At 43.9% G+C, this 14,748-nt stretch overlaps 1 protein-coding gene and 1 long non-coding RNA gene across 6 annotated transcripts in view; one reads left to right on the top strand and one right to left on the bottom strand.

The window, feature by feature from the left end:
* The window catches only part of MNAT1 (MNAT1 component of CDK activating kinase), a 166,221-nt gene that overhangs the window by 14,295 nt on the left and 137,178 nt on the right, over positions 1-14,748 (bottom strand). The window contains exon 8 of one of the 3 annotated variants that reach the window (XM_084836555.1): positions 10,735-11,870. The exons of the other annotated variants lie outside the window; for them this stretch is intronic. Within the exon in view, the coding sequence (XP_084692681.1) occupies positions 11,846-11,870 (25 nt within the window). The 3' untranslated portion in view covers positions 10,735-11,845. Of the gene's footprint in view, positions 1-10,734; positions 11,871-14,748 lie in introns of those variants that run through there. 3 annotated transcript variants of the gene reach the window in all.
* Positions 3,657-14,138, top strand: LOC146356930 (uncharacterized). Of its 3 annotated transcripts, none has more exons than XR_014788082.1 (3): positions 3,657-6,306; positions 7,945-8,105; positions 9,116-9,262. It is a non-coding gene; the product is annotated as an uncharacterized LOC146356930 (long non-coding RNA). The 3 variants fall into 3 exon arrangements; XR_014788081.1 differs by lacking the exon at positions 3,657-6,306 and adding an exon at positions 13,621-14,138 and having other exon boundaries at positions 7,867-8,105; XR_014788080.1 differs by lacking the exon at positions 3,657-6,306 and adding an exon at positions 13,621-14,138 and having other exon boundaries at positions 7,870-8,105; positions 9,116-9,293.

Here is a 14,748-nt window from a genome sequence, read left to right as displayed (position 1 = left end):
GTGCAAGGGGGAATTTGTTTTCCTGCAGACCAAGCCTAGAAGCTCAATTTGCTGCCTGTTTCCAGAAAGTGCAATTGGGGCTGGCTGGGGCCTCCTTTTGGTCTGAATGGTTTCCATCCACCGCGCTTCAAGGCGAGGCCTCGCTTAGCTTAAGGCATTCTGGAACGACGGAGACACCTGGCCCCCGCATTTGTCATTCCCTTGAGGTCATTGGCCAGCTGTCTGTCCTCTCAACACCCTGCTTCGCCAAAACAGCCAGCGCATTTTCTGCTGTGCTCGGGTTTCCAGGTCCGAAGCCCTCCACACGGAGCAAATCAATCATCCCTCTAGAGAAATAACAGCAAGTAAGCATTTTCACATCCTTGAGCAGCAGCACTGCCTGGCAAGGACACTGCAGTCAGACCCTGAGCCGGAATCCAGCAAACGCACTTGTGCTGCATGGCGAGGACAGATTACACTCAGCGACCGCAGAGCTGTGGCTACATTTAGGCCATGACTAAATCAGGCTTCACATGCACTTAGCTCGGGGGGGGGGGGGGGCGGGGTGAATGTCATTGAACGTGACAGACACTTCTTAATTCCCATTGGCTCTCTCTTGGCTCCCCCCCCGCCCCATCCGACTTTGTCTTTTCATATACACAACTGGATGGAATTTGAAGGCCTGGATTTCTCATTAGACCAGTGCTGCTATTCCTTAGAATAAACCGACACTACAACACTTTGCCCCTGTTGAGTAGGACACTGAAGAATGTGAGCAATCCACAAGTCACATACTTTGAACATACTTCTGAAGCAGTCGCATACATTTTGGTGGGAGTGAAATGGTGTAAACAGGCTTATTTTATTTTAGATTTATTTACATTTTTTAGGCTGCCTTTAAGTGTGGAACCTTCCCAAGGGTACGTACACAATAAAAGCAACAATACAACCACAGAACAATAAAAATCAATGAAAACAATCAATGCCAGCACTAAAAACAACCAAAATCTGGTCCATGAAGATAAAAATTACAACTAAAGCCATCAGCCCAAAAATACAATTCAAGGGAAAGCCAATAAAAACAATGGGTCTACAGAGCTTTCCTGAAGGCCTGCAAAGAAGGGGCCTGACAACCACCTGATGGAAGCTCGTTCCAGAGACATGGGGCCACTACTGGCCCAATCCCCCTTGGGCCAGTCATCATCATTCAACATACCTACCCCACAGGGTCGTTGTGAGGATCAAATGGGACAGCCTCCATATCTGTCAGCTTGAGCTCCCTGGACTGAGGCAATAAGACTAACCCCTGCATGGCTTGTGACCAGGCTACCTGAAAGACCACCTTCTCTCATACAAGGCTGTCCAGGTTTTAGTTCATCAGGAGAGGCCCTTCTCTCAGTGCCACCACCATCAGAGGCACGTTTCTTGGAGGGCCTTCTCGATGGCCACTCCCAGGCTCTGGAACTCCCTGCAGAGGGAAACAAGGTTGGCTCCCTCTCTGCTGTCCTTCCACTGACAGGCAATTATGTTTTTATTCAAACAGGCCTTTGGTAAGTAAGCTGGTTTGTTGGGCACTTGTGTTTTTTACTGTTGTGTTTTTAATATATTTGTTCTACGATTGTTTTAATTATGTTTTAACTTTATGTGTTACCTTTTATTGGTGTTAACCACCTTGCGAGCCATTTTCTGATAGAAAGGCGGGATATAAATTAATTAATATTAATAATGATAATGGGTTCGATCCAGATTTATGCTGGTTCAACTATGCTTGTGGATTTATGAAAGTGGACTTCTCCAACCCCTCCTTCCCACAACAGCCCTCTAGCCCCCTGAAAATGCTACACAGAGTCAGGAGACCCTGCTGAATGGGGCAATCTATGCTAGCGGGGAGGGGGAGATCCCTAAAAATTGGGAGGAGGGCCCTTCTGTGAGTGGAGCCTTTCCTCCCATGGAAGGCAGATCCTGGATCCAACCCAATAAATAGACCTACCTCAGAAATAATCTAAGACAGCACTTGGAGAACTGAAGATTGCAATCCACAATACAATGCATTGTTACTCCACAGGCAGAATGCTCTCCAGATGTGTTGGACCACAACTCCCATCATTCCCAGCCAGCATGGCCAACTGCAGTCCAGCACGGCTAACTGCAGTCCAGCACATCTAGAGGGTACCATACTGGGGAAGGCTAAGATAAAACAATGGCCTGCAGGATTCTGACTCGACCTGTATACATGATTCATCCCAATTATGCAAGACAACAGATTTGCATGCACGAATCTAATTACACTCAACGTCCACTGTCTGCTGATTGGGCAGTGATGTAAATTTCCCCCACGAATAAAAAAAGAATGTTAGTGTAACACTGCCCACACAGGTTGGTGTTGCCAGCTTTATAAGCGATGAACTCTTTTAATAATTTGTTTCAGCTGCTCAGGGGATAAAAGTAGACAGCCTCTGATACCCCGAGCACAGCACCCCAGATAATCGCCTAGGTCACCTGCCCTTAAATCTAGCCCCAAATGCTAGTGCTGCATGCTTAGAGGCCAATGACCCATTTTAAATGGGGCACCCGTATGGGTGAGTTTGTTTTACACACCCATTTTAACACTTAAACCATGCCTCAGTAGCTGATAACGCTTCAAGCTGAACAGCCAAAGAGCAAAATTGTTTTGGGATCTTTTTTTTAAAAAAATTTGCGGCTGGAGGGGTAGGGGAGGGAAAGTAGTCTATACGAACTTGCTACCTCCTTTTTGTCAACGTTTATTAGGAGTGCTATTATTCTTTAGCTTCTGTTGGGCCAAACGCTGGGCCTGTTTTTCCTATTTGTTACAAAATATGTACATAGCTCACTCCATTTTATTGTCCCACTCCACAAATGCGATAGCATTTCCAGAGAAAAACAGTTGAACAAGAAAGGGAAAACGCAGACAGACAGGGGGGTTAGCTTCATCTTATAATGAAGATGACAATGAAGGAGAACATTAAGGGGAAAGGGTTTGGTTTTGAATGCTGAATTCAAATCCCTTTTTGTAGGCGACACAGTACTGAAAAGCTAATACGATTTCCTGAAACAGCAGGAATCAAGCCATCAAGACTGAAATGTACTGATCTCTATTTGTGACCTTTCTCCTGGGAAAGAAGGAGTGCTAAGAAAGTTGTTACGCAGAAGTAGCGTTCCGCATGTGCTGGAATCCTCCACGGTTGTAAGAGGTGCATGAAATGGGTGAGCCACCCATTATGAACTGCGGCCTTAACAAAGCCACCTCAGAGTCCCTGTGAATGGGGTTGAAAGGCAGGATACAGATACAAAAGTTACATACATTTTTTTAAGGCTGCTTTTTCCTCTGAGAAAAGGGCGGCATTTTCTGGGGCCCTCTAGATGTTTTTGATTACAAGCCCCATCAGTCCCAGATGGCATGGCCAATGGTCAGGGATGGGAATTGCAGTATATCACATCTGGAGGGCACCAGCTTGCCAGCCTCTGAATAGCTGGTGCAGAAACACTAAATAATACTGTTATTTGAATGAGTCAGCCCATTCAGTGACCCAATGGAACATTTTGTCCCTAGCACTGGGACCCACAAGGGGGGCGGGATCAACTGCTCCAGCTTTAGCACCTCTCCAGACAGCAGATTCTCCTCACAGCGGATTTAGTGCTCTATTGCTAAACTGGAAGAGAACACTGAGAAAAAAGAGATATCAATTAATGTATGGATTTTGTGCAACATTTTAAAAGACACATTTTAACGTATTATTAAAATTAATTTTTTAGAAGGATAAAAAGAACAACACACTAAGCATTAATTAACATTTCCTCTTCCTTGTATCAATAAAAATGGGTTACCAATCAATATAATGTGCTGATGGTCTCAAAATTGTTTAAACCACTTCCATTATTGCTAACCTTAGCTCAAGACCTCCCTCCCTGACTAGCTCTAATAATTCTGGTTAACTGATTTAGAACTGCAACCTTTTTTACGAGGGTGGATCACCTCCGGCAGTCTCCAACCTGCCATTCAGACTAGGAGGAATCATCACCATTCTCATGTGGTAAGCACCTGGAAAAGCCTCCATCAAGAAACAGACTGAGAGCCAATCTAGGCAGTCATCAACTTTACATGATATATCTCGGCTGAACCACTTCAGGCTGCAGGTGGAAAGATCAAGTGTTAGTACGTCCCCATATTTTTTACTTATTTGTTTGTTTGTTTATTTATAATATTTCTTGGCTGCCTTTCAGGGCAGAAGCCCTCCCAAGGCGGCTTACAGCAATAAAATACATAAAACAGTTAAGATATTAAAAGTGATAAAACATAAAAACAATAAAAGCCTACAATAAAACCAGCAACAATGTTAACAGCCGTAACAGCAACAATAGCAGTCATACCAAGAGAAGGCCAAGGTAAAATAATATGTTTTCAAGGTCTTCTTAAAAATATGCAATGATGGAGCATGGCAGGCCTCCGATGGCAGCTTGTTCCAAAGGCGTGGGGCCACTACAGAGAAGGCCCTCTCCCATGTTATCACCCACCTGACTGCTCTCATGGGTGGGCAAATGAGAAGGGACTCTCCTTCTGATCTTAAAGTGCAGGCAGTCTGATATGGGTGAAGGCAGTCCTTCAAGTAACTTGGTCCCAAACCATTTGAGGCTTTAAAGGTCAAAACCAGAACTCTGAATTGGGCTTGGAAATGTACTGGTAACCAGTGCAGCTGGTGCAATCTAGGCATTATGTGATCAAATCACCTCGCCCCCACCAGTACTCAGGTGGCCACATTCTGCACAAGCTGGAGCTTCTGAACTGTCTTCAAAGGCAGCCCCACATACATAGTGCATTACAACAGTCCAGCCTGGCTGTGACTAGTGCGTGGATAACCAAGGCAAGGTCCATCCTCTCCAGATAGGGCTGCAGTTTGCGTACCACCCTAAGCTGGTAAAAAGCACTCCTTAATATATCTGGGAACTTTTATAAAATATGGGGGAACATTTGAACATTGAATGGTCTGCACCTTGAAGTGATACTGTCCAGCAACCGTTCATCAAGTGATGCTGCTGATGATCTGTTCCAGTTCTTGGACTTGGTGTGTTCCAGGAAGAAGGAAGCTTTGCCTACCACAATGGCAGTGTACCTCTCTTTTACCCAGGCTCAGAAAAAAGGGGCTGGTTGAGACTGAGGACGTATTGCCAGTAGGAGGAACAGGGGGTGGAAAATGGAGAAGAGAGAAGGGAGGAGTTTGGCATACCTGGAAATTCTTGAGCACGTGAACACACGGATCCCAGGAGGGATGGGTCATGCATCCCTACAGACGAGGGAAGTGCAAGGCCGTGGCCCTAAGGAGGGTGCCTAGATGCCTAAGCACCTGGCCCCATGTAGGCCAAAGACAGTGCTGGTTGTACTGCTTGCTGTCAGCTTTCTGAAAGCAGAGGAGTTCCTCATTAAACACTAGGTGGCAGGAGGATCTGTCTCATCAGGGCCACCTGCAAACAGACATGTGCTCAGGCTTACCAGGCAGAACATGGGGAGGATTAGAGAGGCAGAGGCCAGTCAGGAAAGGCTATTTTTGTGCTCTTGGTTCCTTCCTTTTTCAGCCTGTCACTTTGGTTCTGACAGCAGTAAGGGCAAAACTATGCAGTGCACAACACACAGAAACTGCCAGGTCTAAAACCCACCTCGCATTGATAACCAGCTTTGCCTTCTCTCTTCCTGTCTAGCTGAAAAATCAGCAACCTTCCATACCTGCACCCACATACACTCTTGGAGACCACCTTTCTCTCTTTCTCTAGGAGCCAATCTAGAGAGTCAGTTTACAGTGCAATCGGTGCACAGTTCTTATCGTGGAAGTAAGACTCCGTTCCTGACACTTAATAGTTCTGTCATCTCCAAAGATTTCACATTATTTACCCCAGCACTCCAACCACAATGTCACACTGCAGGGAAACTGTGGCCAGCTTGTTCCAACTATCTATTATAAATTGCATCACTATGCAGAATGTGGCTGAGCAAGTATCATAGGAATATAGGAAGCTGCCGTATACTCAGTCAGGCCCTTGGTCCATCTAGCCCAGTATTGACACTGACTGGCAGCAGCTTCCCAGGGCTTCAGGCAGGATTTTCTTCAGCCCTGCCTGAAGACGCCGGAGATTGAACCAGTGACCCTCTGCATGCAAAGCATGTGTTCCACCACTGAGCTACAGCCCCTCTGCGGTCCATCTATTGCAGGACTGTCTTCACTGACTAGCAGCAGCTCTCCAAGATTTTGGACAAGAGGCTTTTCCAACCCTACCTGAAGATGCTGGGGACTGAACCTGGAACTTTCTGCATGCAAAGTGTGTATTCTAATTAATGAGCTATGGTTCCTCCCCACCCCCAGACCAGTAATCCTATTCCCCCACCACTGCGATGTCACCCACATCTATTTTAAAGTGCCTGTGATATCATGGTGGTGAGCCATATAGCACTCCCCCCCAACACACCCACAGAAAATACAATTTCACCCCATCCTTCCAAGGAATTACACAGAAAAGGGTGAATGAGATAGAGGGGTGGTGGTGGAGGAAATCTCTCTGTCACACACACACAGAACTAGAATGTGGAATCATCCAATCAAATTGACTAACAAGTCACTTCAGGACAAGCAAAAGTACTTCTTCACACAACACTAAATTAAACTTATGGAATTCATTCCCACAAGATATGGTGAAATCCAGTAGCTCAGAGAGCTTTTGGACAGTATTAGACTTTTAGGACAGGCCTGTCAATGGCTACTAGTCACAGCAGCTATGAATGAAACTTCAGTTTCCAGAGACCATAGATCTCAGGGGCTGGGGATGAACGACAGGGGATGGGTATCTCTTTCAGGCCTTGCTGTTGAGCTTCCCCAAAGCACCTGGCTAGAACACAGCAAAGTTTCCACCAGGGGAAAAGAGGAGTGGGGCATGGAAAGGCAGCAGATGTGGCAAAACGACATTAAGAGAAATAGAGAGCCTGGGGATAAATGCAACCAGCGTAGAAAGAGCCAGGCAGGCAAGGCCAAAACTAGCTGCTAGCCAAGTAAAGGCCCAGCCCTAAGGACATATAATTTTGCCAAATCAGGGGTGGCCAATAGGCTGCCAGGGCTGGGGCCATGTTGGAACCTGACTTTTCCTCTTCTGTTTTACAACTGGGAGTGACCCACTTTCCCTCCTGCATTTCCCTGGTAGCATGCAGTTGAAAAATTATGCACAATGTGGCGACATCACATCATGCATGTTTTTCAACAACATGTTATGTGAGACATGCACACAGGTACTGCGGATCTACATGTCACACCAGTAGTGTATAGCTGGCCAGGCCAGGCAATAACTTTATTAATACCACCAAATATGCACAAAATTGTGGGCACGTTTTCAAGATCTCTAGATCTCTTTAACCAGCAAAAAAAAAAGGGGGGGGGGCTGACTTGATCAGGGTCTTAAAATGGAGGAGAGGAAGAGCCACAGACTTAAATGGATTACGGTATACTAGGTGTCATGCAGGTTTCAGATTATACCTAGGACTGCTGCTGGGACAAACAAATATATAATGGCCGGTTCCCCTATTTTTGAAAATATAAAATCTGGTTGGATTTGTTTCCAAGCTTAGGCGAAACACACAAGTTCCTTGGTAGGCAGAGAACAAAGGAGAAACAGCATTTTTCATATTAGCAATGCTGGAGATTAATTCTGAATGGTGCAACAAGTAAAAAAACAAAAGTCAACAGATGCTAAACTGGGTGGTGTTACTTAATGTTTGTGTTAGCTTTTTCCCAGTCTCTTACGATGAAATTAAGAAGAGGGACAGGAAAAGTTAATGTGCTGCCATCATATCATGTGACTTTTTCAAATAAATGTTACCGGGGTGGGGGGTGGGGAGATACTAGAGGACAGGACGTCGGTTAGCAGTGCCTAACTATCTTCCCATAGCAAGTATTCTGTGCTTCATTCCAGCTCTTCTATCAATTTATGTAAGCCTCACAGAGAAAGAGAGAAATATAGTCCTTCCATCCTGAAGCCTCTCCATAGCATTGCCACTGGTCTGTAGTTACACCAAGGGAGAGAGCCTAGCAAAAAAATTGTCTTCTGGTGCATCGCCTAGAAGAGGGAGATGGGTAAGCCTTTAACAAAACAAGCCCAGTTTCAGAACAGTATTTTATAATTTGGTGTAAATTTATCAATCAGCTTTACTTGGTTTAGATGTGTCATTATCTATCCCAAGCCCTTGCAGTAAAAATCTGAACAGAATTTAAAATATCAGAAATTCTAATAAATTGTTACTGCACTCCATTTTTTTCTTCCAACAAACCCAAGTGGTCTTGGGGCTTATTTTGTCAGATCCAACTCTATTCAACTGCTTCTGTAACAACAGCAAGAAAATAAATGATTACACTAAAACTGGGAGGGATGCCAAGGTCTGATGAAGAACATCAAATACTTATGGCATAATTACATGTTACAATGCTGATTGCCAAAAGTATGTTGGGGGGCAGGGGGGATCAAAATTTTAGTAACTTGAATAAAATGACATTCTGCTAACTTGAAACAGATTTTTTTAAGAAGAGAAAACACAACAAAACAACATATGATTCTAAGACTTAGCAGTGATCTTCAAGGAGCTAATTTTAATAAGTGCACTTAGTGGTGTAGTGGATAAATTCTCTCAGAAGTTACCTCATAAAAATGAAAAATAAATCAGTGCCGGATGCCCACAGACCCAGCAATTAATGTCACAACAAGCTGCCGCTGTCACGTATAAATTAATTTCCATTTTTCTCTCTTCTGTCCTAACAAGAATCAATATACATCGAAGGGGGAGGATGGGGAGAGTTGGGCAGGGGGAGAAGGGAATTAATAAAGTTTAAGTATAAAAACTGAAAGAAACTGAAAAGGAATCCTAATATGATTTTGGTGCAGACCAGAGAATTTAAAAGAATGAAAAGCTTATGGCCATATGCTGAATGTTGCAAGAAGAAATCAGCCACACAGTTAGGAAACTGTGGAAACCAAACCATTTTCATAAGTGTTTATTTTTATTTCAAGACTGGATTCAGCATTTTCCCTCAGCCACAAAAAACATGTAATCATAACCCTATGTTTTCTTTTTCTTTTTTTCAATTGAAAGCTCCTGAAGCAAAAGAAAACAACATTGGACAAGGCAGTACCCAAGAAAAAAGCTGAATAAAAATACAGTTGACCAAATAGAAGAAACATAACAGTGGATGAAAGCAAAATGGAGGCCAAGGTCTATTGCCAACTGAACGAGGAAACGGTAAATGTTTGGAGAGTTCCCTTTACAAAATGTAAGCATATTAGGAAGAGGTGTTCTTTAAGAAGGTTGATCCAGAGGTCAGGGTGATAGCCCTGGATTTGCGATGCATCAGCTCCATGCACGGGCACACATGCCAACTGCGCTCCAAAGCCTTGCCCGTTCCAGCTCCTTATTCCCTGCGCCACTAAGGCTGCTGGTCGCAGAAGGGAACTGCTGGTGGTTCAGAACAAGATACCTTGATCCTGGAGTCAGATCATCCCAGAAAGCTAATCCAGTGTCGATGCCTGCTACAGAGTTCCAGAGTAACACAATAACTGAGGACCTGGCTTACCCTGCTTGGCTTCCTTAGATCTCGGAAGCCAAGCAGGGTCAGCCCTGGTTAATACTTGGATGGGAGACCGCCTGGGAATCAGGCTTCCCGCACTGAGCAGGGGGCTGGACTCGGTGGTCTTGTAGGCCCCTTCCAGCCCTGCTATTCTAGGGTTCAGACACTTCGAAGTCCTATTCAGGTGCATGTGAAAATGTGTTTGCTCAGTGCGTGGAGAGGCAGCAGTGCTGCATCCACCCTGAGTGTAACTGGCACCTGTAGAGGCCAACAGGCCCAGAAGAATCAGGCCAGTGCCCAGGACTCTGTGGTCAAGGACTCTGTGCTTCCCCAACCTGGCACCCTCCAAATGTCTTGGACTACAACTCCCATCATTCCCAACCATTGGCCATGCTGGCTGGGGCTGATGGGAGCAGATGTCTAAAACCTCTGGAGGGCCAAGATAGGGCAAGGCTGAGTTACACAGTGGCACAAGACATATCAGCATACTAGGTCCCCAAGCCCATGACCGGGGTGAACCCTGGGTATCGTAAGGCTTTGGAATCTCCACTTTGTAGAACACCTCAGTGATCAACCACAGCTCTAAAAGGGTTCAAGACCACCACCTGACAGACAGCCATCAGCATCCCCAACATACATTTTATCAAGGCTGGGTCTTCACTCCAGGACACAACCTAAGCATGGGACCTGATCACGTAAGATGTTTGGGGGAAACCCTATCAGCTAACAAAATCTTCTGTGGCTAACGGTGAGTAGCTATTTTTGTAAGTGCAGCTCACTGTTTGGTGGCAAAAAAAGAGGCTGCCTTTTCCCAAATGAGCCTGACTGCATTTTGAGATCTTTCTGTGGTTCCTCTCAGTCCTGCCAATATTTGAGGCACATCCGATGGGTATGGGAGAAAGGGCCTTCACGGTGCCTATAGCCAAGGCTGGGAAATCCCCTAGGGTGGCCCGCCTCACTCAATCTGATGTCCTTCCATCATCAGGCAAAGACTTTTTTAACTGTCAAGCTCACTGAATTTTTTTTCACTACTTTTTTTTTTTACATTGCTATGTTTTAATGTGGCTGCTGTTTGGTGTTTCTGATTGTTGTTATCTGATCTTCTTTTATATTGATAGATTTTGATTTTTTTAATTGTATTTTTATTATCACTGTTGTTATCCACCTTGGGTGCTATATGCAGAAAAGTGGGATATAATTGGAAATCATACATACATACATACATGTCTTCTACACTGTACAAACAGCACAAATGGCTCCATCTTGTCCCCATAAACTCTACCATCATCTTTGCAATTTAAAAAAAAAGTTGGCTCCACAACTATACAGTAAGGGGCAAAGCTGTACTTAAGAGAATAAGGGATGTAAGTGTTTGTACGGTTCCTCTGAAAAAGGAAAGGAAGGAGAGTGAGCGACTAGCTTGCTAAATTTAAAGAAATAGAAATTTAAATAGATTTAAACAGCATGTGTGCTCTACAGCCTCTCCTTTATTTGTATTTCTTGCCTTAAGACACTGTTTTTTGCTTTCTTAAGAAAGCTGGCAGCTGAGACCCTGTTCTAAAAACAGGTCCTGCAACCATTTCCAACAAGGCTTGGCCGAAATGGTGTGTGGCAAGACTTTGCTGTTTCAGCGACTAGAGCCCTCCAAAAGGGCAAAGATGTGCTGAACACAAGCAAAAACAAAACAAAAACATTGAAATGCAAGAGCAGCTTGGTTCTGGCTTCACAGCCAACCACTACTCTCAAGCATCATCAGAAATACAAGAGGCCATTTCAGTAAGCCCTGTTGGGTTGAGCGTACAGAGTTGTGAGGTAAGAAATAATTAAATACAAAATCAAGAACAAAAATTCTCCACTCTTGGAACTGCTGGGGGACGCACAGAAAACAAAAAGCTGGTGGTTGCTTTAAAACGAAACATATACTAAAACATTCAAACCAAACCAAATACTGGAATCATACAATACGTTTTTGGTTCCAATTATTCTCTTAGGGAATGTGTGTCCCAAGCTGAAACAAAAGTACGCGATTATCCTCTTTCTTTTTCCTTCTTTTTGGGGGTTAAGGGCAAGATTTTAATCTTAAGTATAGTGGCAGATATCCAGTTAGACCAGCTACCAAGCTGTGCATAAAGGCACCAGAGTTTACCACAACAGTTTGTAGTAATTACCTTGTTGTGCGATATAGGCCCAGCGACAGGGACAAGCCAGGGTTGTGAGTGGTGATATACTGATCCAGGCCAGCGGTATATGTGCTTTTCTCACCCAGGGCCCTTGAGCTCCTGTCTGAGAGAGAAGGAGGAATGCTTTTTCTTACATGAAAGTCACTGTGGTGTAGTAGTTCAAATATTGGACTGGGACTAGAGACTAGGGTTCAAGTGGAGCCCCCACTCGGCCATGAAATTCACTGGGTGACTCTGGGCCAGTCACTGATTCTTAGCCTAACCTACCTCACAGGGTCGTTGTGAGGATAAAATGGAAAGGAGGAGGATTATGTACACTGCCTTGGGCTCCTTGGAGGAAAAGGTGGGATCTAAATATAAATAATAAATAAACAAATATGGTGCCTCCTGCAATCATTGTAAGTACTCACATTTAATATCTATTGACTGATTAACTGGGGGCAGCAGTTTACTCAATCAAAAAGTTTTTAATCAATTAATCTCACCAATCAATCAATTAAATGTTGTGACCTGAGTATAGGTGTCCCTTGAAAGTCTTTCCTTAGCTTCGGTTTGTTAGTGCAAAAATTCAACACAGGTCTATTGGGGCAAACAACTATCCCGTCTGGCTACGGTATCAATCAAGCTCTATTGAACTGTTAAAGAGAGAGGAGTTGGAGTGAAATGAGGTGTGAATTACCAGCACCATTAAAGAAAATGATAAAACCCTTCACTTACTTCACTGAAGACAAAAGTCTGGCAGGAGATTTTTTAAAACCCTACAAAAATTATACAGAAATTGCATGGAGCGGTTTGTGTGAAGAGGAAGCAAGGGAGAGAGACATAGGGAAAGCGTTTCCTAAAGTGGTTTAAACACCCCTTTGGATATAAGCTAGCAGGATGTTGGGCAGAGGCAGGGATAGGGGCACTGGATAGGAAGTTGATTCAGCTATCCCCTCTGAATTTGTCTAATCCCCTTCTAAAGCCATCTAAACATGCAGCCCTCACTGCCACAAGCTAAGGAGAACGGGTCTATCCAATGTCGGTTCCACGTTTTTGAGAGCCCTTGGGTAAGACACCCACAATGGCCCCCTTGCTCGGTGAGTCAACTTTCTCACCGCCATGGCCACCAGCTGCTCTTGCTCCTCCTCCTCTTTCTCATCACTGCGACCATTTGCTTGTTTGACAGGCAGAGAGCCAGTGAGCAAGTAGGCAGTGGCATCTACAGCTCACCACCGACATTGTCTGGGCCAGAGGTGAACAAGCAGGTTGCAATGGCCACAAGAAGGAGCAACTCCAGGGAGCTCCGGTGGGACCCGGCTGGGGCCCTCAGCAGGTGCCCGACCATGCCTGCCCTTGATGCCAGCCTATTAGCCATGACAGGTACATGATGCACTAGGCTCAGTGATATGGCGAAGTAGAGCCTCCACATCCAGACTCAGTACACCTCTGAATAACAGATGCTGGGGAGCAACAATCGTAGAGGGCTTTTGCCTTTGGGCCCTTGCTTGCAGGCTTCCTAGGGCCACCATTGGAAACAGCAGGATGATGGGCTTGATCGATTCTTGGTCTAGTCTAGGAAGGCTCATGTGCTTAAGCGCTCTTGCACAGACCCCACTAAAACAAATGGGAGCTGAGCAAGAGATCCCATTAATTTCAATGAGGTTTGCATAGAAGAATTTCTCCCCGAGTTGTGTCCTTAGTAGGGGTACCATTTTGGGTTTTAAGTATGAGCAGCCACTTATGAATCTCCAAAAAAGAGAAAATACGTCATTAAAAAAAGATGAAAGAGGACAACAATTTGCATAATATTTGTATGTGTTAATGTATATGTTTAGAGGCAAATTTAGAGATAATTTTTGTAATCTAAACAGAATCCCACCACCACCATCACCACCTTTCTTCCCAGCCATCTCTAAATGAAGGACCTGGCCCTTAAATATGTCATATCTGCTACTGCAACGCCTAAAACCGACCAGAGCTGTTTTGTATTCAACATAGAAGAGATGAAAATGCAGGAGTTTCAATCACAGCTCTTAACATCTCCTGCGAAAGTGTCTGAGTGATGGATCCCGGAAAAAATGTTAACTGAAAAATGAATTAAGGGAAACATACAAAAAAGTCAAGAAAATGCAATTTCTATAATGAAAAGTCAACCCACGTGAGCAAAATACGACACACACACCTGAATTAAAAATAAATCTAAATCAGCTATTATCAAACAATGCTCCGACTCTCTTTGAGGTATTTTCACATAAATCTTTTTACTGCATATGGTGTGTTTTTTTAAATGCAATTACTTTAGGTAGTGGAAAAAGTCTCTCTAGAAGGTATGCTTTCACAGACATCAATATTGCTGGAGATTTTTTTTAAAGAATAAAACCCCCAATTTAAAAAAACAACAAATTAAAGAGTTCAGCTTTATTTTTTTAGTGCTTTTTAAAAAAAAATTGTGTATACACACCTGCTACAGGCCTATCAATCTGAGCAGGAAAACATTTCACCTCTGCATCATAAGTAAGAGCAAAAGTGCTTATTAAAACATTAATCACAGTCCATTATATTCTGTCTCTCTGCCAAACGTTTCCTATTACATCACTGAAAAATATCTATTAACTAAAACCTGATTCTGACAAGTTACAGAAGTATAGTGTTCCTGCAACTCAGTAATGTACAAGCAAGTTTTTTTAAGGAAAAGGAAAAAAAAGTTAACAATTGATTTTGCAGTGGCAAGCAAGTATAGGTACTGGATGGGAAGAGGACTGGTGACATTTATGGCTGCAATGAGGTTGATTTAACTTGTGCTTCTACTGTAAATTAATTCAAAAATTATTTCAGACCTCACCGCCCTTTATTAAACACATTCATTGAGATTGTACCATATACCCAAGGCCGGTTAACAAGTTTTAAATATGTTGAGATATATGTTGGTGAATGCAAAACTGTATTGTCTTGCAAAGGTGGGCCTTGTTTGGAACAGTGTCTCACAGGAAATTATAGCA

Source organism: Heloderma suspectum, chromosome 1 (assembly GCF_057233095.1).
Source record: "Heloderma suspectum isolate Gila_16-S chromosome 1, 16-S_ref, whole genome shotgun sequence".
NCBI lineage: Eukaryota > Metazoa > Chordata > Lepidosauria > Squamata > Helodermatidae > Heloderma > Heloderma suspectum.
This window is presented reverse-complemented; position numbering and strand designations above follow the sequence as displayed.